General features: G+C 41.6%; 1 protein-coding gene across 1 annotated transcript in view; it reads right to left on the reverse strand.

Annotated features, from left to right (window-relative positions):
- Window positions 1-25,995, reverse strand: part of adgrb2 (adhesion G protein-coupled receptor B2) — an 836,040-nt gene that overhangs the window by 9,822 nt on the left and 800,223 nt on the right. The window contains exon 32 of the mRNA XM_060904734.1: window positions 1,672-1,718. Coding sequence (XP_060760717.1) covers window positions 1,672-1,718 — 47 coding nt within the window. The remainder of the gene's footprint in view (window positions 1-1,671; window positions 1,719-25,995) is intronic.

The following is a 25,995-nucleotide window of genomic DNA, read 5'->3' on the forward strand; positions in this document are numbered from 1 at the left end:
ATGGAAGTACGGTGGACTGTTCCTTTAATACTTCCATACCATGGTGTGTAAGGCTGTTCCATTCAGATAAATGGTAACAAGATGTAATACACAGTATTATTATATGGCATGAGCTACTTCTGGTAAAATCATACGCTCTGATTGGTTCGTTGGCAGGCAGTATTTTCCCGTAACGCCCATGGGCGATTATGGACTTTCCTTCTAAGGCGCCGGCTTTCACTCTTACAAAAAACCAAACAAAAACAAAGCCAAAATGATAAAAAAAGATGAACTGGAAATCAAAGCGGAATGAAAAACAGCCGAAACACAAAAAAACAAACAAGAGTCGTCGAGTTATTCAAGAAATGAGCAACGAAAAGCATTCAGAAACCGCTAACTGCTAACAGAAATTCAGTTTTGAAATGGCTAGCCGTTTATTCTGTATGCGTGACTCAACAACGTTACAAATACGACGTGAATGAAAGCAGCGTCACGCATCATTATAATGACGTCTATTTTAATCTTCGAAATAAAAAAAGTCATATAATAAACTCTTTAAAACCTCGCTTGCTCGGTCTTTACAGGAAAATATCAGATGTCCTTTTTTTTTTTTTGTACAAACATCGTCTACGGCTCGGTCTGGACTGCCAAGACCTCGGTCTGATATTTTCCCATAAAGACCTCATGCTCAGTTAATAAGCAGTTACTATTGGTACATATTCAAAATAGATACCTAACCAAGACAGATGAGACAGGGATTGAAAATACAATACATTCTTCACCTGCGGTAGAAACGTCACCTATAATCAAGCGTCAGTTATAAAAGATGTACAGAGAATACCGAGAACATTTATTCGTCATTAACATATTTATGTAAACGACATTGTCTTGTTGACTGATGTAATAGTCGGCAAAAAAAAAAGGGAGTTATAGCTAGATCACTGCCAACATAACATTGGGTAATCTTATTAATATTAGGACAGAATACAGACTACAGCACACACACATGAATGAATAAGTGCTATACCATAATCGGTGTCCCACAGGGCTTCATTTCTGGCCCACTTTACTACCCAGCAGCCTTAAAAATGCTGTCCACTGATGTCAGTGATGATTATCACTTACTACGAGCCATTTTCCTCAGTCCCTGCTGACTGTATGTGATACATATCTGTATGTTCTGTGAGGTGTAGTGCTGTGGTTCTGAGAAGGACTGTAAACAGAATGACGGATGAAAAACACAAACCTCTTTGCACACAAAAAGATACGAGGACAGAATCCTAGAAAGCAAAAAAAAAAAAGTGCTGCTAAGCTTTGTTCATTTGATTTTATCAAATAAATCCTGCTTTCTGCAGACGCCACACCACTGCATTGTGACGCTGTCGAACCACCAGGGGGTGATAGCAACATTACTGCCACTCCTCTAATGTAACACAATGACAAGCGGCAACATGAATACAAAAGCTCTGATCCTGGAGACAATTTGCATCTTAAATGTTGGAGAAGTAATATTGTATTTTGTACTTCTGAAGAGCTGCTGATATCAGAAAGGAACCAAACTTAATTCCTGGAAGCATGTTAATATGGTTACCTCTCTCTCTCTCTCTCTCTCTCTCTCTCTCTGTACTTCCCAACCACACTCTGTATCTTTTCCTGCCCATCTCTCCCTGTCAGTTCTTTCACTACTTACACTGTGAATTCTTTTCACTTCTGGCGGATGAAATGTTCTGTTGCATTTCCTTATGTTGGAAGAAAAAGGAGGGAAGAGAAAGAGAATATGGGGAATCACAGTCGCTGGCATGCTCCTTTTTTACTTTGATAGAGCAGCATGGAGTTTTGAAGGTTTTGTGAGTTCCCTCTCTCTCAGTCTGTCTGACTCATTCTCTGTCTGTCTCTCTCTCTCTCACAATCTGTCTCTCTCTGTCTGTCTGACTCATTCTCTCTCTGTCCATCTGTCTCTCTCTCACAGTCTGTCTCTGTCTCGCAATCTGTCTGTCTCTCTCTCTCTGTCCATCTCTCTCTCTCTCGCAATCTGTCTCTCTCTCAGTCTGTCTGTCTCATTCTCTGTCTGTCTCTCTCTCTCTTGCAATCTGTCTGTCTCTCTATCTGTCTGTCTTTCTCTCTCAGTCTGTCTGTCTCTCTCTCGCAATCTGTTTCTCTTTCAGTCTGTCTGTCTCATTCTCTGTCTGTCTGTCTTTCTCTCTCTTGCAATCTGTCTGTCTCTCTCTCTCTCTGTCTTTCACTCTCAGTCTGTCTGTCTCTCTCTTGCAAGCTGTCTCTCTTTCTGCCTCTCTCTCTCTCACAATCTGTCTCTCTCTGTCTGTCTGACTCATTCTCTCTCTGTCCATCTGTCTCTCTCTCACAGTCTGTCTCTGTCTCGCAATCTGTCTGTCTCTCTCTCTGTCCATCTCTCTCTCTCTCTCGCAATCTGTCTCTCTCTGTCTGTCTGTCTCATTCTCTGTCTGTCTCTCTCTCTCTTGCAATCTGTCTGTCTCTCTATCTGTCTGTCTTTCTCTCTCAGTCTGTCTGTCTCTCTCTCGCAATCTGTTTCTCTTTCAGTCTGTCTGTCTCATTCTCTGTCTGTCTGTCTTTCTCTCTCTTGCAATCTGTCTCTCTCTCTGTCTTTCACTCTCAGTCTGTCTGTCTCTCTCTTGCAATCTGTCTCTCTTTCTGTCTGTCTCTCTCTCACAATCTGTCTCTCTCTCTCTCTCTGTCCGTCTGTCTATCTCTCACAATCTGTCTGTCTCTGTCTCGCAATCTGTCTGTCTCTCTCTCTGTCCATCTCTCTCTCTCACAATCTGTCTCTCTCTCAGTCTGTCTGTCTCATTCTCTGTCTGTCTCTCTCTCTTGCAATCTGTCTGTCTCTCTATCTGTCTGTCTTTCTCTCTCAGTCTGTCTGTCTCTCTCTCGCAATCTGTCTCTCTCTTTCTGTCCGTCTGTCTCTCTCTCTCAATCTCTCTCAGTCTGTCTGTCTCATTCTCTGTCTGTCTCTCTCTCTTGCAATATGTCTGTCTCTCTCTCTGTCTGTCTTTCTCTCTCAGTCTGTCTGTCTCTCTCAGTCTTTGTCTCTCTCTCTCTCTCTCTCTCTCTCTCAGTCTCTGTTACTCTCTCTCAGTCTGTCTGTCACTCTCAGTTTCTGTCACTCTCTCTGTCGGTCTCATTCTCTGTCTGTCTGTCTGTCTGTCTGTCTCTCTATCTCTTTCTCTTGCAATCTGTCTGTCTCTCTCTCTGTCTGTCTGTCTTTCTCTCTCTCTCAGTCTGTCTGTCTCTCTCAGTTTCTTTGTCTCTCTCAGTTTCTTTGTCTCTCTCTTTCTGTCTCTCAGTCTGTCTGTCACTCTCTCAGTCTGTCTTTCTTTCTCTCCCTCAGTCTGTCTGTCTCTCTCTCAGTCAGTCTGTCAGTCTCTCTCTAAGTCTGTCTGTTGGTCTCCCTCTCAGTCTCTCTCTCTCTCTCTCTCTCTCAGTCTATCTGTTGGTCTGTCTCTCTCTCTCAGTCTGTCTGTCTGTCTGTCTGTCTGTCTGTCTGTCTTTCTCAGTCTGTCTGTCTCTCAGTCTGTCTGTCTTTCTTAGTCTATCTGTCTCTCTCGCAGACTGTCTCATTCTCTGTCTGTCTGTCTGTCTGTCTGTCTCTCTCTTTCAGTCAGTGAATGTAAATGAAAGGACTGTGTACACTATGAAAGCAGAGACCTGGTGTTGATTCCCTGCAGCACACATGCAGCACAGAAGACTGCACAGAGGAATCACTGACTGAAGAAAAAGACAAATAACCTACCCAACCCTAACCCTCCCTGCATTTTCCTGGACACCGGTTTAACACCAATTAACAGCGACTGTTAATGAACTTTCTCAGATGTAGATCAGGATCAAAAAGTCCACTATCAGTCTTCTATCAAACCAAGACAATTTAGGCAATTTATTTTTCCAAAACATCATTCCATTATTTATGGAAGCCATTGAAGGGTAAGATAAAAAAAAGTTATCTTGAACAGTTTAGTCTTTTTTTTCCCACACGGCAAAAACAATATCCAGCATCAATATGCCTACTGTATCCCAGCCAGCATCATATGGGTGACGATGACTGACCAATTTACACGCTAAAAATCTTTCCCTGTTTGTTTTCACTGAATAATCATTATAACCTAACGGGCTAATTTGCATGTTGTACCAACTTCGACCTCAAGGGATTCTTAATATTAGCTAGTATAGTTAGCTAGCACTAATCTTACAAAATTTAATTACAAACTGGCTAAATGCAGCTGTGTTTCATACATTTGTGCCTCACATTCTGATTAATCCACAATTAATCGTGCACTGCATACAGTACATTTCTTACAAGAATAGTCTTTAGCTACATCCTTAATCCATCCTGAAAGGTAAACTTGAGCCTGAGCTGAATGCAGCTGAACAGGAAATTGTTCATGGACACCTAATGCTGATAAAAGTTAATCAATAAGAGCTATAATTCATATAGATAGTGATATTTAGCTCTGTGATTCTGAGAACAGGCAGCATTATTCTCCAACAGTTGGTAATGAGTTCATATTCTTGACAATGATAATATTATGCTGATCAATACCATTTTCGTGTTTGCAGAGCTAACCAGCATTTGGCCTGAGCTCATTCAAAACCAGAGAAAATCATATGTAATGGAATACAGAGCCTAAAGCCTGCACATACATAAAATCACTACAACACATTATTAATTGTTGCTTTAGGAATTGCACACTAGCACTGCAACACTTATACTGAGACAAAAATGCATAAACAGGCCTTTACATTGTTAAAACCTGGAAAATAACTAGCTACGAGGCATTGAGTTAAGCTCTCTCTACAGTTCAAATTTCATGAATCAACTGTCTGTTGTGGCAAAACCTGGCATAACATGCTAACTTTTCGTCAAAGGACTCCTGAGATGATTACTGGGATGGAATCCCATAACAAAACCTATCACCATCCATTATCCATAACCATTTATCCTGTGCAACGTCGCGAGCAAGCTGGAGCCTATCCCAGCTGACTACGGGCGAAAGGCGGGGTACACCCTGGACAAGTCGCCAAATCATCGCAGGACTGACACAGAGACAAACAACCATTCACACTCACATTCACACCTACGGTCAATTTAGAGCCACCAATTAACCTAACCTGCATGTCTTTGGACTGTGGGGGAAACCGGAGCACCCGGAGGAAACCCACACGGACACGGGGAGAACATGCAAACTCCACACAGAAAGGCCCCCGGTGCCAGAGCATTTTTTAACATAGTTACTGGGAGACCAAATGGTCTCCCAGTGGCCAGATTTGGTCTCCTAGTCAATGCCAAACCAGCTTCACTGGGAGACCAAATTTTAAACCAAGTTATGTCTTATCATTTGGTTCAATCAGTTGCAATTAATTAACCAAGTACCATGTAAGTATACATTTAACAAGGAAAACTTGGCACTGCATTAACTATGTTGATATTATGCTGGCTGAAACGAGGATTCGTAATGCGGCAATTTGCATCACAGAATATGCCACAGCGGTGCAGCCACATGGACTCTGGGGCCTGTGATTGTATTGCCCAGACCAGTTGGTCTCCTAGTGGAAAATCCTTAAAAAATGCTCTGCCTGGTGCCCACTGGACTCAAACCCAGAACCTTCTTACTGTGAGGCAACAGTGCTAACCACTACACCACCGTGCCACCCAAACCTATAACAAAGGCTAAAATAGTATGATGCTGGGAATTATTATTTTAAATACATAAAGCAGAAAGATAGGGAAATTTTTTTTTTGTTGTTATTGTCAACCTAGCACGAATAGCAAATAAATACAAAGTATTAAAATTGATTAGTAAAAAGATTAACTGTATTTGTGGACTTGGATATGATTCATAATATAAAAAATATGGGGTTTTTTTTAGCCTATTTAGCATGATATGTATTTATTTTATAGGCTATTTGACTGGTAATTTAGGTTGTTTTCCCACAACTCTATGGAGATTAAATGCTAAGATGAAAAACCAGGTTGAAATGTGAAATGAATTATACTGTAGTGATCTGCATTTGTGACACGCAAACTACAAAACTAGAAAGGCATTGGGTCAAGTGCATACCTCCACCAAGCCACATATCATCAGCTTCAAAATCAAATCACTTGAACCGAGGATACTACTAAAGCTGTACACCAAATTTCATCCAAATCCATTCACTACTTTTTGAGTTACGTTGGGAATGGACAAAAATAAATAAATCCTGCATCTGCATACATATCCGGATTTGTATCAAAGTCTAATCAATTGTTCCTTGGCCCATGGCTCACCTTTCCTCAAAATGTCATCAAAATCTGTTTACTACTTTTTGAGTTATGTTGGGAAGAGTTGGTGGAGATGACAAAGAAACTTTATCTTCCAGCTACTCCTACTAGGGGTTGCCACAACGGATTTGTTCCACATATTTGATTTGGCATAGTTTTTACACCAGATGCCCTTCCTGATGCAATCCTTCCCAGTCTATCCAGGCTTCTGACTGGCACGAAGCATGAACCTTTTCTTACCTAGTCTATATGTCTTTGAACTGTTGGAAGAAACCAGAGTACCCAGCGGAAACCCATGCAGATACGGGGAGAACGTGCAAACTCCACACAGAAAGGCCCCCATCAGCCATGAGGATTGAACCCAGAACCTTCTTGCTGTGATGCAACAGTGCTAACCATTGCACCACTGTATCACCCAATTTAATTAAATTTTTTACATTTGTTTGGTTTTTGTTTGTTTCTTAACAAAGAAATCAAAAAACCATTGACAAATCCAAAAAGCAAAACTTGTCATTGCATTGTTCTTATGTCATTAACTTACAATCTGGGTAGAATATTTTGTGTAGCATTTATTAAACTGTATATTGTACAAGGAGAAACCATGGCCTAAAAGGTCCAAAGGGTAGCTGGTTTGATTCCCTGACCCATCAGGAAAAAATCATGGTGAAGCACCCTTGAACAAGGCACCTAATCCCCAACTGCTCATTGTACATTGCTCTAAATAAAGATATTATATGTCTGTAATAAAGCACTTTAGGAAACGTGGCTCAAATATTAAAGAAGCAGCTTTGGAACCAAAAGGTCACCAGTTTGATTCCTTCAACCAGCATGAATGGCTGAAGCGCCCTTGAGCAAGGCACCTAACCCCTGACTGCTCTCCGGGCTGCTCTGGGTATGTTGTACATCTGCTAAATGCCTGTAATATAAGTGCAAATAACCTATACACCAGATGTACATTCTGCCACGGTGAATATTATATTTGCAGCATGAAGGCATGCAAGCAAACCCCTAAAAGACAAAGAAGTCAAAGAATCAGGTTGGGAATTCATTTTCAGTATCCTTCCTCTTTATACTGGTCAGGATCGTGCTTTGTGTGTAAAGCAGGAATACACCCGAGGTGGTATGTCAGTCCTTTGCAGGACGGGATGAAATAAAACTATTTAAAAAGTCATATTAAAAAGAAGCTACAAATAAATCTTTAGCATTTAAATAATGTTAACTGTTTTGAAAACCCTTATTGCCATTGGCCCATATTTGTATGTGCGTTAGGTAGAGGAGAAAGTGTGTGTATATGCTCTTATTAACTGCACTTGTTATCTCAGATATCTTTCCTGGTGTCCATACGTGTGCTTATTTTTTCCGTGACTCCACAGTGTTGGGCTTTGCCATTTCTTGAACCCTGTACGAGCTGGAAATCTGCCAATAAGTTTGTTTATTTCTTGATATGTGGTAGTGAAATAGGTTAAACAGATGTAATAGGGTGAACACCCACAAGTCCAGAAAAATCAGAGATTTATTTAGCCATTTTCCTTATGGCTTGTCTGGAAATAAACAAATTGTCTGACAGATTTCAAGAGCACTTAACAGGAGAAAATCAAAAGGTTATATTTGCAACCATCATTCCTTCGGAGTTTGCTCATTTCCTGGCAAAATGCCAACAGTAAAGTCATTACCTCTTGCCCATGAGCCCATGTGGATAGCCTATAAAGAGCCCCTTCTGTGTCAGATTTTCGAATTATATTGTGATAGCGATCTTGAGCTGAACCGGTGTCCCATTAATGGTGCATCCCTTCCTTGTTCCTGGGAGAGATTCTGGAGCAACATCAAACCTGACCAGAATAAAATAGCCACTCAAGAGTCTCCATTGTTCTCCAACAAAAGTTGCAAATTTGTTTGTTTGTTTGTTTGTTCATAATTTGTTTTTTTTTTAAACAGAGAAGTGAGAAGAAGATTGCTGTCTAATATTTGGAGCCTACATATGATTCATTTTCCTTAAAATAAACATCCCTTGGATGCCAAAGAAGACATTCCTGTAGACTACATGCTCTTGCATTTAGAGGTTTACTGCTTGTGCAATGCGATCTTCTGTAAATATACAATCTGGCAAAAACTTACACCCACATACCCTATGTTACATACACAACACAAAAATAAAATACTGATACACATACAGTGGATATAGGTTTCTCTGTATTTTGAATATTTTCTACATTGTAGAATAAGTACAGTGCTACTTGAAAGTTTGTGAAACCTTTAGAATTTTCTATTATTTCTGCATAAATATGACCTAAAACATCCTAAAAGTAGATAAAGAGAACCCAGTTAAACAAATGAGACAAAAATATTGTACTTGGTCATTTATTTATTGAGGAAAATGATCCAATATTACATATCTGTGAGTGGCAAAAGTATGTGAACCTTTGCTTTCAGTATCTGGTGTGACCCCCTTGTGCAGCAATAACTGCAACTAAACGTTTGCGGTAACTGTTGATCAGTCCTGCACACCGGCTTGGAGGAATTTTAGCCCGTTCCCCCGTACAGGACAGCTTCAACTCTGGGATGTTGGTGGGTTTCCTCACATGAACTGCTCGCTTCAGGTCCTTCCACAACATTTCGACTGGATTAAGGTCAGGACTTTGACTTGGCCATTCCAAAACATTAACTTTATTCTTCTTTAACCATTCTTTGGTAGAACAACTTGTGTGCTTAGGGCCGCTGTCTTGCTGCATGACCCACCTTCTCTTGAGATTCAGTTCATGGACAGATGTCCTGACATTTTCCTTTAGAATTTGCTGCTATAATTCAGAATTCATTGTTCCATCAATGATGGCAAGCCGTCCTGGCCCAGATGCAGCAAAATAGGCCCAAACCATGACATGACCACCACCATGTTTCACAGATGGGATAAGGTTCTTATGCTGGAATGCAGTGTTTTCCTTTCTCCAAACATAATGCTTCTCATTTAAACCAAAAAAGTTCTATTTTGGTCTCATCTGTCCACAAAACATTTTTCCAATAGCCTTCTGGCTAGTCCACGTGATCTTTCGCAAACTGCAGATGAGAAGCAATGTTCTTTTTGGAGAGCAATAGCTTTCTCCTTGCAACCCTGCCACGCACACCATTGTTGTTCAGTGTTCTCCTGATGGTGGACTCATGAACATTAACATTAGCCAATGTGAGAAAGGCCTTCAGCTGCTTAGAAGTTACCCTGGGGTCCTTTGTGACCTCGCCGACTATTACATGCCTTGCTCTTGGAGTGATCTTTGTTGGTCGACCACTCCTGGGGAGGGTAACAATGATCTTGAATTTCCTCCATTTGTACACAATCTTTCTGACTGTGGATTGGTGGAGTCCAGACTCTTTAGTGATGGTTTTGTAACCTTTTCCAGCCTGATGAGCATCAACAATGCTTTTTCTGAGGTCCTCAGAAATCTCCTTTGTTCATGCCATGATACACTTCCACAAACATGTGTTGTGAAGATCAGACTTTGATAGATCTCTTTATCTACTTTTAGGACTTGTGTGAAAATCTGAAAATGTTTTAGGTCATATTTATGCAGAAATACAGAAAATTCTAACGGGTTCACAAACTTCCAAGCACCACTGTAAGTAAAGGGAAACGACATCCATCATTACTTTAAGACATGAAGTGTCTTTTAATTAATAAAAATAAAGAAAAAACTCTGTTTTAGAAGGTGTGTCCAAACTTCTGACTGATAGTGTATATTAAATATTATATCCCTCATCAAAAAATTCCCATGCAGAGATTGGCCAAGGATGGCTCATATGACATAAAATAGTTCCACCATTGATTAAGCAATGTACCTCGTGAGGTCAAAAAAAAAAAAAAAAGAATACGGTGTCAGTCAGTCATGGTATATCCTGGATATACCATGAACTGGCATCACAATTTCAAGCTATTTCAAGACAGACAACAATAGAAGTCATCAATACAATCGAAACAAAAACATTAACATTTCAGCCAAAGGGATTTTCAATTGAACACATTAAAATAACAACCCAAATCAACAGCTTTCTGATTTTGTGAGTCAGGAATTGTTTGTTATATTCTGCTTGGTCTCTTTTTCAAAGACCAAAAATAATGGTTGAAGAACCCACTTGAGTCACAGCTGTGGCTCTGTGAGCATTTCTGTGTGTGCAGATCGACGTATCATGATCATGCCTAGCGAGGCAGGCAATAGCATAGCAATAAATAAATAAGTTTACAAAAAAAAAGAAAGCGATAGCATGGTACTTTGCACACGCGCAGGTCGAAGGTCACTCCAACGTAAACAGCAAACCTGCCAGTGAGTTTATGCCGAGATTCAATCTCATCAACAAAAATTAACACTTTTAGTTTGGAATTTTTTGATGAGGGATATAAATCTAATATACCATGCACTGAGAGGCTCTGGTTGAAATTATGGCTTCTCTTCTGTGACTGGTGTAGTACTGTTTTCTTCAGCGCTGTACCGCTCACAAAACAGTACTATACCAGTCACCTCAGAGAATCCGTAATTTCAACCGGTGCCTCTCAGGGTGTATTCAGACCAGGATAGTTCAATAGTTCACTTGCTTTGGTCCAAACCAAATGTTTTTTTTATTTTTCATTTTGGTGCGGTTCGCTTTCACACTGTACATTTTAGTAAGCGGACCAAAATCTGTCAACAAAGCCACGCGCCCTGAGGTCGTTCAGCTATTGGTCAGAGACGACACGCGCACAAAGCGCTGTTCTGGGGAGCGCGTGAACCCCTTCTCCTTCATTTTCTCACTGAATACAGCAAACACGTCGGCATTTTTGTGTGTTCTCTCCAAAAGCTCAGATATGTGGACATCTGCCCATATATCCACAAGGGTACGCGTTTCTTCCTCGGCCCACGTTTGCCCCCTACTCATTTTTTGTACTCTGTAGTCTAGCCTACCACTGGTCTGAATGACTGAACAACTGTTGTAAGGTTCCCTTGACAACCGAAACAGTGTTTGCACTTTGCTGTGGAGTGTCAAGACTCTGTTTCCCATAATGCTCGACAAACGACGGAAGCTCCCGAGGTACAAAAAAGCAAAACTGTCGGATTAGGTCCGGTCTGCTTACACACCTCCAAAAGGTCCGCACCAGGGTTCCTTTGGTCCGGACCGAGTCCGACCTTGCAGCTCGGTCTCGGTCTGCTTGTTTGGTCCGGACCAGAGTTCGGTGGTTTGTATTCAGACCAACCCAAAAGGTCCGGACCAAGGGAAATTTGGTTCGTTTGGTCGTTTGGTCCGGACCAAACAACGTAGGTGTGAATACGCCCTCAGTGTGTGGTATTGAGGTATTTCACCTGACGTCACAGGGTCACGTGACGCCCCGGTGTCCGCCATTTTGGACGGCAAGCTAGCTAATGTCAACAACAGTAGCTAGTATGTTACTGTAGCAATGTTTATGTTCAGTCATTTGGATGACTGTTAAAACCTTTCAGTCTCAAGTTTTTCCTTTACTGTATTTACTAGTTTACTGAGCCAGCGAGCCCTGGAGCGCTAGCTAGCCGGCCAGCGAGCCCCGGAGCGCTAGCTAGCCGGCCAGCGAGCCCCAGAGCGCTAGTTAGCCGGCCAGCGAGCCCCGGAGCGCTAGCTAGCCGGCCAGCGAGCCCCGGAGCGCTAGCTAGCCGGCCAGCGAGCCCCGGAGCGCTAGCTAGCCGGCCAGCGAGCCCCGGAGCGCTAGCTAGCCGGCCAGCGAGCCCCGGAGCGTGCTCAGTAAACTAGTAAATACAGTAAAGGAAAAACTTATAACGGGCCATGTCTCAACAGACTAAGAAGTTATTTCAATGACATTTAATAACATTTTGTTTATCCTGAGGACCGAAAGTAAATTAAAATGTGAACAAATCTTAGCTGTCAGTGAACAATCCTGGTGGAAGCAGGTAAACGTTGTTCTCTAAGCCTGCTAACCTCAATTTTTGCAAATACCTCTCCCTCTGCTCGCCCTGTAAATGCCCTACGTCGCTGGATAGTGAAGGTGTTTTCTGCATCTCACTCCTTTTTCTTTTATGTTTTTCGTTTGTCGCCTTCCTCGCATTCAAACTGATTCGAGCCGTGACGTCCAAAATGGCAGCATCACATGACTTGGTCACGTGAGTGAAATACCTCAATATTTGATTATTATAGACTCTACACAGGACAAACATTTTCCTAATTTTTAAGGAACAAAAATGACCTTTTTATTGGTCATATTTTATGAACTAAAACTAACTCTGATAATAGAATTTATACAGTCAGTGTTCACGTTCATATTTTAAATAAAGGTACATAGATTGTCCACAGTAAACATGGACATACTGTACACTGTTTTCTTATGATGGATATCACTGACACATTGGTTTAATTCCAAGTTTTTGAAATGACTGTAAATCTTTAAAAAAAAGCATTGGGCATATTTTACGAACTAAATAATATAATATTGCTTTTTTTTCCCTGAGTTCCAGCACTTTTTTTTTTCAATTGTTCCCAATCGGGGAGAACATATGTGGCCACTTTGAGAAAAAGCACTGCACACAGCATCATTTTTTTGAGAGTGTTTCGTCATTTTTGTGCAGCCACTCTGAGCACTTCAAGTTGAACTTTTCAAAAAGGTGCTGCTGTTGCCATTGTTGCTCCTTTTCAAGCAATAATTCATACGGGCAAGACTCGTCACCAGTATGAAACTATTTTTTCAAATGCTTTTTTAAATTTTTTTTAACCACATAATGGAGAAGCCATGGCCTGATGGTTAGAGAAGCAGCTTTGGAATGAAAAGGTCACTGGTTTGTTTCCCTGGACCAGCAGGAATGGCTGAAATGCCCTTGAGCAAGGCACCTAACCACCAACTGCTCTGGGTATGGTGTATGTCGATCTTGATAAGGGCGTCTGCTAAATGTCATTAACGTAATGTAATATAACATTGTCTCATCTCATCTCATTATCTGTAGCCGCTTTATCCTGTCCTACAGGGTCGCAGGCAAGCTGGAGCCTATCCCAGCTGACTACGGGCGAAAGGCGGGGTACACCCTGGACAAGTCGCCAGGTCATCACAGGGCTGACACATAGACACAGACAACCATTCACACTCACATTCACACCTACGGTCAATTTAGAGTCACCAGTTAACCTAACCTGCATGTCTTTGGACTGTGGGGGAAACCGGAGCACCCGGAGAAAACCCACGTGGACATGTGGAGAACATGCAAACTCTGCACAGAAAGGCCCTCGCCGGCCACGGGGCTCAAACCCAGAACATTCTTGCTGTGAGGCGACAGCGCTAACCACTACACCACCGTGCCGCCCATATAACATTGCTCCATATGTTATTTCATAGTTTGATGTCTTTGGTATTGTTCTATAATGTAGAAAATAGTCAAAATACAGAAAAAAATTATGAATGAGTAGGGGTGTCCAGACTTTTGACTGGTACTGTACACTAACTCACTCATGCTCATACTAGCATATTTAAGAGTCCAAACCAATACCATGCCCCAAAAGCATAGTACAAGAGCAACATGTATGTCCGCATCAATAACAGATACGCCAGCTTCGTTCACTATTAACCAGTGGGCATCCAGACTTACTCTGACGTGTATTTCGCTTTGCCATGTGCTCACTGTTTACACCACTTTTGCTGAGAGGAAGATCTAGCTGAGAATGGTGTACAGACTTCATCTAACCAGTACAACACAGGCCCCTGTGGGACTCGGTGAGACTCTTATAGACCTTATGACACTGATGTGTGAGTATTGCATTGTTGGAGAAATAATCCCTTGTAAATAACGATGGCAAGTCGAGTTCTTAAGAAATGCTTAATTTACTCTGCTGTCATTCACACACAGGCTAGTTATGGATGGTTCGATTGCCGCATTTCCTCAGCCCAGGCCCTGCAGCGAATATACAACCCTGGGCTCCACACACCACTTGAAGAAGGATCACAAATTTTACCTTTTTTTTTTCTTTTTTACATTTCAAGCCTTGGGTACATCACTGTGGAAGCCCTGAACCACAAGTTGTGAAAAAGACCTTGAAGTACTATCATTATTTCAACATCAGAACCATATTTCAATGTGTTATGCCATTATTTCAACGTGAATATCTCACTAGTTTGACATAATGTCAATAATACATTTTATAAAATGTTAGCTTATAAATATTATTCCATATGATTTTTCCCAGATAGTAAATAGGCTGCAGTGTTTTAGTGGAATTCAGCTGACACCTCTACATTGAATGCAATTCAATTAAATTAACTGGTCAAGTTTTGATGATCATAAGTAGTCTATGAAAGCTACAGTCGAGAATATATGGGTCAGTGTTGTAGTCGAGTCATTAAACCTCGAGTCTGAGTCTAGTCTCGAGTCCCCAGTGTTCGAGTCAAGTCCATTATTGATCCGAGTCGAGTCCGAGAACAAGACTCCAACCGCACCATTTGATGGTGGCTGTTGCTGCCTTTATGTGAAAGCGTCTCTGCTACTGTGTTGGACTAACGTTACTGCTCGACTGCCCCATTTTAGTTAATAGGCTCCAGATAAAAAGCTCGTTCATCGCTCAGCAAGCCCCGCTATCAACAAAGCAATAAACATAGCGTGTCATTTCCTTCTCTGGGTGGAGTCTTGCCAAATGACGAGTGAAGTTCGAGGTTGTCCCCGTCGTCTCCTCGATAGTTCTTCTACACATACAGTAGCAGTGCATTTTTTCCCACTGCACGAGAAGTCTGTATAAGCAAAGCAGACAATCCTAGTGGCGTTCTCTCCAGACATTTTAGTGCCATTAACGTTAGCTTGTTCCTGAACATGATGTATGAACAGGTGAATGTGCATTCTCATCTCATCTCATCTCATTATCTCTAGCCGCTTTATCCTGTTCTACAGGGCCGCAGGCAAGCTGGAGCCTATCCCAGCTGACTACGGGCGAAAGGCGGGGTACACCCTGGACAAGTCGCCAGGTCATCACAGGGCTGACACATAGACACAGACAACCATTCACACTCACATTCACACCTACGGTCAATTTAGAGTCACCAGTTAACCTAACCTGCATGTCTTTGGACTGTGGGGGAAACCAGAGCACCCGGAGGAAACCCACGTGGACACGGGGAGAACATGCAAACTCTGCACAGAAAGGCCCTCGCCGGCCACGGGGCTCGAACCCGGACCTTCCTGCTATGAGGCGACAGCGCTAACCACTACACCACCGTGCCGACATGCATTCTCTTGCATGAAATTCATATAAAATTAATGTTCATATAAATATCTTATGCCAAATTATTATGGCATGTTACAAAAAGTAAAGAAAAAATCAGAGTCCTCGTCACCAATTTATGAGTCCGAATGCAGTTAATGCATGAGTCCAAGTCAAGTCATGAGTCCTTCAAATTAGGGCATGAGTCGGACTCGAGCCTGACCTTGTGTCCGAAACCACTCACTTGTTCACTACTCCCTATTCACTATCTAGGGAATTCTATATAGAGGAATATATAATGAGCTTATTGGTAAAATAAAAATAAATAAATAAATACTTTCAGACACTAGTCCATCACGCTGTTATTTACGTCATTACTGTCACACAATTAAAATTTGCCAGATCAGTCAGCTGGTGGGTTTTCAAACTAATAAATACAAGCATGTATTTTTGTGATCAATCCATATTATACTGAGCCCATTTCCCACATTAATAAATACAAAGTACTTTGTGTCTGCTGCATCTTTCAGTTCTTTTAAATCGAGGCTGAATACTTTCTTCTTTGCCGCTGCCTTTTATCAAATCAAATTTGAGGCTTTTGATTTGATTTATTTCAGTGCGACCGCAATGCATGATGGGATATATTGCTTGGTTAATGACCATCGGTTGTACACTACTTTTCGTGATGCATTGTGGGATACTTTGAGTGCACTATATAGGATGTAATAATTCTCACTATACATTCGGACAGCACTGCAAAATAGTGAACTCACTATATAGTCCACTATATAGTGAGTAGGGAGTGATTTCGGACACAGGGTGAGTCCTGGACTCGAGTACTACAAGCCTGATATGGGTTTTATGGTAATTCCCAAGCGCCTGGGAGGGAAAGCTGCTACCAGTCAATTTCATTTAAAATGTAGACACGAGAAAATTGTACATTGACATTTTATGAAGTCAAAAAGCCAAATGAGACAATGAGATAGTCAGTTAAACTTCCAAACAGCAGCATATCAATAAGGACAATAAAGGGTTGTTTCCCCCACTATGGCTTGTGGATTAGGATTTCTTACATAAGAACAGAAATTTAAAAAAAAAAAAAAATCATAAAATAAACCCAGTATCCATTTTATACCTCTTGAAATGTCTACAGTGGCAACTCTATTCTGGTTTCGGCAATTTACCTGCAGGTCCAAAAAGATTTATAGAGCAATCACAGAGCCTAGTAAGGGAAAATGCGAGCAAACAAAAGTAGACCTGGCACACAGTACAAGTATATTTGTTACCTGAATGACTTTTGATTGCTATTGTTGAATAAAATTCTTTATCCACTATTTATGAGCCAGTTAGCTCTACAGATGTGAAACTGTAGATGCTTTCTTAAACACTGCCATCTGAGAAGGGCGCGACTTGAAATTAAATTTCGAGTGTAAAGATTTTCAGCACAAAAAGTACGTGTCACTATGAAGAATTTGGATATACTGTAAGAACAGCCAGCACAAAAACAGTTGAGGAAAGCTAATTGTAGGATCTAAAGTTTTAAGCTGCTTGTTCGTCGAGTTTGTAGGGTTTTTTTTTTAATTACTGTTTACCTTCTCGCTTTAACTTGAACTAAGTTATAAGCTTTGCTCATTTGTGATAGTTGATAATACTGAGATTAGTTTTGTGATTTGTGATTGAGTACATTTTCCATACTTTACAGTTTGTCATGTAACTTACAGTACCTTTGGTTCAAGCTATGATATTTAATCGGCTTGTGTTGACTATGTCGTTTGACCTGTACAACCCCAATCAGAAAAAAGTTGGTACAGTATGGAAAATGCAATTAAAAAAAAGAAAAGAAAGAAAGCAGTGATTTCTAAATTGACTTTGACTTGTATTTCATTGCAGACAGAATGAACCCAAGATATTTCATGCTTTGTCTGGTCAACTTCAGTCCATTTGTTAATATGCATCCATTCCTGCATTTCAGGCCTGTAAGACATTCCAAAAGAAGTTGTGCCAGGGAAATTTAGGGTTATTAATGAGGTAAAACAATTAAATAATGATGTGATTTGAAACAGATGATTATGATCATGATTTGGTACTGTACAAAATCAGTAGCCTAGTCTTTGAGGAGCAAAGATGGGCCGAAGATCTCCAGTTTGTCAACAAATGTGTCAGAAAATTATTGAACTGGTAAAAATGTCCTTCAAAGAAATACAGGAAGGTATTTGGATATGTCACCATCTACGATGCATATTGTCATGAAAAGATTCAAGGAATCTGAAGGAATTTTGGTGCAAAAAGGGCAAGGGCACAAGCCTAAGCTGAACACCTGTGATCTCCGATCCCTCAGATTGCACTGCATCAAGTATCGTCATTCATCTATGGCTGATAGAACCACATGGGCTCGGGATAACTCTGGCAAACCTTTGTCAAGCACTACAAGACAGAATTACAGCCACAAATACCAGTTTAAACTTTCCTGTACAAAAAGGAAGCCTTGTGTTAACTGTGTGCAGAAGTGCCGTGAACTTGTCTGGGCTTGGAGGCATCTGGGATGGACCATCAAATAGTGGAAGCGTGTATTGTGGTCAGACGAATCAGTATTCCAGGTCCTTTTTGTAAGAAATGGATTCCGTATGCTTCAGACCAAAGACAAAAAGAACCATCCAGACTGTTACCAGCAACAACTCGAAAAGCCAGGGGGTGTCATAGCATGAGGTTGTGTCAGTGCCCTTGGCAAAGGTAACTTACACTTCTGTGATGGCAGCATTAACGCAGAAAAGTACACTGAGATTTTGGAGCAACATGTGCTGCCTTCAAGATGACACTTTACCAGGGAGATTTCAACAAGACGATGCAAAACCACATTCTGCCTGTCCCTTCTGGGTGCCTGTCCCTTCTGTCCCCAATAGAGAATGTGTGGTGACTTTTGAATCGAAAAATATGACAATGACCCTATGTTGTTGCACACCTTCAGACCTTGGGCGGCACGGTGGTGTAGTGGTTAGCACAGTCGCCTCACAGCAAGAAGGTTCTGGGTTCGAACTCAGCAGCCGGCGAGGGCCTTTCTGTGTGGAGTTTGCATGTTCTCCCCGTGTCTGCGTGGGTTTCCTCCGGGTGCTCCGGTTTCCCCCACAGTCCAAAGACATGCGGTTAGGTTAATATGGGACGGCCTTGGGCTGAGGTGCCCTTGAGCGAGGCACTGAACTCCTGACTGCTCCCCAGGTGCTGTTAGCATGGCTGCCCACTGCTCTGGGTATGTGTGTGTGCTCATTGCTCACGTGTGTATGCATGTGTGTGTTCACTGCTTCAGATGGGTTAAATGCAGAGAGGAAATTTCACAAGTGTGTGATGAATAAAGTTGTGCTTTCTTTCTTTCTGTTTGCAGGAAGAATGGGACTTGAAACACTTCATCACTTGGTGTCTTTAGTCCCTAAACATCTTTTAAGTTTTGTCAGAAGGAATGGCAACATTATGAAGTGGCAAATGCTTTACTGTCCCAAACTTTTTTTTAAAATGAGTTTCAAAAAAAGGTCACATGGTCACAGGCAAGCTGGAGCCTATCCCAGCTGACTACGGGAGAAAGGCGGGGTACACCCTGGACAAGTCGCCAGGTCATCACAGGGCTGACACATAGACACAGACAACCATTCACACTCACATTCACACCTACGGTCAATTTAGAGTCACCAGTTAACCTAACCTGCATGTCTTTGGACTGTGGGGGAAACCGGAGCACCCGGAGGAAACCCACCCGGACACAGGGAGAACATGCAAACTCCGCTCGAACCCAGAACCTTCTTGCTGTGAGGCGACAGTGCTAACCACTACACCACCGTGCTGCCCAAAATTATATATATATATATATATATATATATATATATATATATATATATATATATATGAGGTAAAATATCAAACAATGTGCTGTTGTATTATTCTGAGTGCAATCCAGGTCAAAACTTATTTACAAAATCGTTGATTTCATTTTTAATTTTAATTTCAACACACCATCCCAACTTTTTTTTCTTCTGATTTGGGGTTATAGTTAAGTATGCTGCCCCGATACCTAATCAAATCACTTGGGCATCATCAGTATCGATATTTAAGTGATAGTGTAAGAAAGGCAGAAATGTGAACACAATTCTGTGCATCGGTTTGAATGTCAACAGTCTAAAATCCACAAATAAACAATGCAAAGGGTTAGATATACTGTACCAATATCAGCCAAACACAGAGACCAAACGCATTAATGAAAACCACACAAAAGATAAATAATGCATATAGACAGAATGGCAGGATTCACAACGGAGAATTAAACTGAAGTGTCAGAGTACTTTATCTCTGTCGTCTGCTTCACACCAGCTCCAGCAGTGAAAAACAATCACACATTCACAGTTTTATTTATGTGCATATACGGATACTTTTTTTTTTAGTGGTTTTCATCATTTTGAGATGAAAATGCATCAGAAAGTCAGAAGATTCCTGACCCTGTGTGAAATCAATCCTGTGTTTAATTGACTGATAATGCTGCTTGCATTTTAAGAGCATTTATATTGCTGACTATTTTGCACATACGGTTGTTATTTTAACACAACAATTTTGGACTTATAATGGATTTGGATGACTTTCTGTGGAGTTCACTTCGGCACATGTAAACATGAATGGGTGTGCATTTTTATAGGTTTACAGTGAGTGTGGATTCAAACGCTAGTTGTGTGTAGCTTAAAGACGCTTTGGTGTCAAATGGCATTCAGTCGTAACAACTATAAGATATTTGTTGTTGTGAAGATAAAATAATGAAATGTCTTCTCCCAGGGTATGTGCTAAGAAGAGCTCTCAGAAAATGATAACGTTCATCCAGTTTTGGAGGAAAATTAATTAACACTCCCACTGTATCAATGGATTTAAAACTATCGCACTCCCTTTTATGCTAGTTCAACCAAGTCTGTGTAGCACATTAATTTATGACGATGACAAATTAGCTTGAGTTCACCGTTGGCCTGCAAATTATGACGATAAAAAAAATCCCAGGCAGTAGTATCTTGGTTTATGATTATTTCTCTCCAAAGTTACATGAATGCTTATGAACACAAATGAATGCATACATGTCACCCTGTACGGAATGTCCGTATTTTATACGGATTTGATTCAATAAACATAGTATACGGGCGTATAAATAAAGTTATACGGATTCTTTAAAAAAACTTCAATAATTATTTAGAGCTATAATCAATTCCCACGATGATAAAAGAGCGCATAACATTTACAAACGTACTGTACACCCCACACAGCCAGTAAAGAGTCTTATGAAATCGCGCGTTATCTTGTGGTAGCGAGACTTCGTTCCACTTTTGATCATGCGCACACCGCATTGCGAGAATCCCGCCAACCGTGAAGTCATAGACATATAAACATAGACGCCGCCTTCTGTGTAGAATCATACGTCATCCTCGCCGCCATATTGGATGTGGCAAAGTGGAGATTCTTCAGCCGTCTCTGGTATAGCGTCTAGACAGTAGCCGAGAATAAAGATGCCTCATTCATGTGCTGCGTTTAACTGTACCAACAGGTTTACCGTCCAAACGAGATCACATGGGATTACCTTTCACAGGTGAGACTGGAAAAATACTTTTCACTGCATTTGGTCATTATAACGTAATTTTACGAACAGATTTTCCTGACTTTGTGGCTAATATGAAGTCTCGTGCATAATAGCCGCTCGGTGAAACCTGTCTCCAAACAACGAAGTATTTCCTTCGTAACTACGCTGATAACATTTTGTGTTTTTGGCAAACATTGGAGCTTTGTATTCATTCTGAAGGTTTATTGTTATTAATATTGAATAAAGTAACTGGGATATATCATTGTTAATTATCATTCAAATGTTAGGTAAATTATTTTAATTTGCATCTTATACGGATTTTATAAGGGAAATACGGATTTTGGAGGTTGGTTATACAGGTTTGATTGAACATGTATGTGAACGCTATCATTTTCTGAGAGCTCTTCTTAGCACATACCCTGGGAGAAGAAATTTAATTATTTTATCTTCACAACAACAAATATCTTACTTGTTGTGATCTTAGTGGCACAACAACAATTGCTTCTTACAGTCAAAGTTGGCGTTTTTGTTCTCCTCCATACGTTATGCTTCTGGTACATCTCAACAGAAGGGAAGAACTCAAAGTTTATGATTATATATCCCAACTCAGACATATCTGAACGTCATTATGGCTCAACATGAGGCATACCGTACCAAGAGGCGAGCTGGCAACCAATCAGGAAATCAGGCTTCTTCCTGAGCAGGTACGACAGTTATTTATTACAATATCTAATTTGGTGGGAAGTTAGTCAGTGATGGCCAGTTTCTCCTTGTTGTGTAATTTGCATCATTGCTCAGTTATGTGAAGTCACTGATCTGGTGAAACTGTGATCGCCTGTCGTCAGTAACAGGATGTGGTTTTATGTTTCTTTGTATTTTTGTGTTTCAGACTCAGTGAGACAGAATGAAAGTGAGTCCTGCCTGGTGTTTTTGCTAGCATGCTAACAATATGTGGCTCATGCTTAACATTTTTGACAGACTGGAGAACAAAATACATGAATTAGAAAGTAAAATACGGGTGGCACGGTGGTGTAGTGGTTAGCACTGTTGCCTCACAGCAAGAAGGTTCTGGGTTTGAGCCCAGTGGCCAACAGGGGGCCTTTCTGTGTGGAGTTTGCATGTTCTCGCAGTGTCTGCGTGGGTTTCCTTCACAGTCCAAAGACATGCAGGTTAGGCTAATTAGTGGCTCTAAATTGACCGTAGGTGTGAATGTGAGTGTGAATGGTTGTTTGTCTCTATGCATCAGCCCTGCAATGACCTGGCGACTTGTCCAGGGTGTACCCCGCCTCTCACCCATAGTCAGCTGGGATAGGCTCCAGCTTGCCCACGACCCTGCATAGGATAAGTGGTTACAGATAATCGATGGATGGAGAAGGTAAAATACACACAGAACACAGGTTCGGTAATAAAAATGCACACCCAAGCAACCCAGTGTGACAGTTTTGTTCTCCATACAGTATTTATGCTGTATTTCTAGCTAGAGTTAATGGGCTAGTTAACATCTAATGTTGTTGGAGATATACAGTACTGTGTAAAAGTCTTAGGCACCCTGTATTTTTTTTTTCATACAAACTTTGTTATAGATTTCTATTTTATGACTTCTACATTAGGGGCGGCACAGTGGTGTAGTGGTTAGCACTGTCGCCTCACAGCAAGAAGGTCCGGGTTCGAGCCCCGTGGCCGGCGAGGGCCTTTCTGTGTGGAGTTTGCATGTTCTCCCCGTGTCCGCGTGGGTTTCCTCCGGGTGCTCCGGTTTCCCCCACAGTCCAAAGACATGCAGGTTAGGTTAACTGGTGACTCTAAATTGACCGTAGGTGTGAATGTGAGTGTGAATGGTTGTCTGTGTCTCTGTGTCAGCCCTGTGATGACCTGGCGACTTGTCCAGGGTGTACCCCGCCTTTCGCCCGTAGTCAGCTGGGATAGGCTCCAGCTTGCCTGCGACCCTGTAGAACAGGATAAAGCGGCTAGAGATGATGAGATGAGATGAGACTTCTACATTATCGAGTCAGTACAAAAACATTTTAGAGTCCAAACATTTGTTTTCCAGCACAAAATTAAATGTTACAGAGAACAAGAAAAAAAAAAGTTTAGATCTGAGCAGCGTCTTACATAACAGACGACTTTTCAGATTAAAAAAGAAAACATAATGAAGGCTGCTGGGTTTTGGTGCAAAATGAAGAAGCGAGTGTGACAAAGTGTCCAGAAGAACTGTGGCTGGTTCTGTAAGATGCTCAGTAAAACCTACAGATCATTTCCTTATAAAACTGCACTCACTGGACCTCAGACGACTTTTTTTTTTTTTTAAAGCAAAGGGTCGTCTCACACCAAATATTGACTTTGTTTAATTTACTATAGCTTACTGTTTATAGTATTTCTGAATGTTGAAACATTTTATTTCATTATTTTTAAGCCACTTTGGGTCTACAGCATTTTGTTCCATTTGCCTAAGACTTTTGCACATAACTGTACATGTATAACTGTACGGTTCGAGCCCCATGGCCGGCGAGGGCCTTTCTGTGCGGAGTTTGCATGTTCTCCCCGTGTCCGCGTGGGTTTCCTCTGGGTGCTCAGGTTTCCCCTACAGTCCAAAGACATGTGGTTAGGTTAACCTTGGGCTGAAGTGCCCTTGAGCAAGGCACCGAACCCCCAACTGCTCCCCGGATGCTGTCGCATAGCTGCCCACTGCTCTGGGTCTGTCTGTGTGCTCACGGCTCCAGATGGATTAAATGCAGAGGATGAATTTCACTCTGCTTGAGTGTGCATGTGACAAATAAAGGCTTCTTCTCTTATAGTTGTTCTCATCTCATTATCTCTAGCCGCTTTATCCTTCTACAGCGTCGCAGGCAAGCTGGAGCCTATCCCTGGACAAGTCGCCAGGTCATCACAGGGCAGACACATAGACACAGACAACCATTCACACTCACATTCACACCTACGGTCAATTTAGAGTCACCAGTTAACCTAACCTGCATGTCTTTGGACTGTGGGGGAAACCGGAGCACCCGGAGGAAACCCACGCGGACACGGGGAGAACATGCAAACTCCACACAGAAAGGTCCTCGCCGGCCACGGGGCTCGAACCCGGACCTTCTTGCTGTGAGGCGACAGCGCTAACCACTACACCACCGTGCCGCCCTATAGTTGTTCTTATTTCAGGTATTATTGTTAAATTACGAGCACATTATATTTTTTAGCTCTTTGTTAGCAGCTGTAGCTCTCAAGGGGGAAAAAAACAAAAAACAAAACCACTGTGCACAAATGGGGAGATGAATGCAGAAACACGAGAACAAGTATAGCTGATAGGATTCTTCCTGGAACCAAAGGCAAAAAGGAGGTCATTGCTAAATACACATGAATCAGAGATGCATATAATGGCAGAAAAAAAAAAAGAGCAGGGAGAAAGTGAAAAGCAGCAATCACAGCAGCATAAGGAAGTCATTTACAGATCTGTGTTTGTTCGAGTATTACTACTGAGACTGCAGAGTGAGTGGAGGAAAAGTACAAGTGAGTGAACTCCAGAGGCAGGTCAAGGCAGATCTGCTCTTCTCTAATGTATTTATTTATTTATTTACCTTTTCTCAGTTTGATGCCTTCAGGTTCGCTGTTTGCCTGGTTATTGTCAAACTGTCGTGGAAGACATGCAGTGTGGTGAAAACAAATGTATTGGATGAGAAGCAAAACTCATGCATTGATAGTACACAGTTGGACAAGTAATAATAATAAAAACATCTGCATTAAAATGATGGCAAAAAAAGAAGAACCAACGGGGGGAAAAATAATGAGAACTAACGTGTGTGTGTGTGTGTGTGTGAGATTTCACTGGACTTCAAAAAAGTCTGACCCTCAACAATGGCATCCATAAGACCATTTCGATCAACTGTTCAACAAATATTAAGCTTTACGAAGTTCTCATTCACAGAGTTGAAAGAGTTATGACCTCTTTTGAGTGATCAAAAATTCAAAAAATGTTGCTGCTTAACACATCAGGCAGTGTTCATTATGGGTTAGTACTATCGCTGCCCCGTTTATCTCCATTGATTTGTTGTTGCATCTAATGTTTAAAAATTGGAGCTTCAGCAAGTGCTAATAGAGGTTTACTGGGACAGGAATCATGGCATGGTGGTGTAGTGGTTAGCACTGTTGTCTCACAGTAAGAAGGTTCTGGGTTCGAGCCCCGTGGCCGGCGAGGGCCTTTCTGTGTGGAGAAGTTTGCATGTTCTCCCCGTGTCCGTGTGGGTTTCCTCCGGGTGCTCCGGTTTCCCCCACAGTCCAAAGACATGCAGGTTAGGTTAACTGGTGACTCTAAATTGACCGTAGGTGTGAATGTGAGTGTGAATGGTTGTCTGTGTCTATGTGTCAGCCCTGTGATGACCTGGCGACTTGTCCAGGGTGTACCCCGCCTTTCGCCCGTAGTCAGCTGGGTTAGGCTCCAGCTTGCCTGCGACCCTGTAGGACAGGAGCTGCAGATAATGGATGGATGGGACAGGAATCACGCTGTCCTGTGAACCGAACGTGCTTCACTTATACTGTGTTCACTATCATTTTCAGGGGTGCCAATAATAGTGGCACATGTTTTTGTTGAAAATAATTATTTATTGATTTGGGATTTGTTTTTGTCTTAATAAATTTATTTCAGTTAAAGGTTGGATTTTTCTCATGTTTTCAGTGTGAGATGAAGCAACTTCACCAAAAGGCGGATTTTTTCTAACCCTTTTAACGATCCATCCATCAATTATCCGTAACCGCTTATCCTGTACAGGGTCGCAGGCAAGCTGGAGCCTATCCCAGCTGACTACGGGTGAAAGGCGGGGTACACCCTGGACAAGTTGCCAGGTCATCACAGGGCTGACACATAGACACAGACAACCATTCACACTCCCATTCACACCTACGGTCAATTTAGAGTCACCAGTTAACCTAACCTGCATGTCTTTGGACTGTGGGGGAAACCAGA

Source organism: Neoarius graeffei, chromosome 22 (genome assembly GCF_027579695.1).
Source record: "Neoarius graeffei isolate fNeoGra1 chromosome 22, fNeoGra1.pri, whole genome shotgun sequence".
NCBI lineage: Eukaryota > Metazoa > Chordata > Actinopteri > Siluriformes > Ariidae > Neoarius > Neoarius graeffei.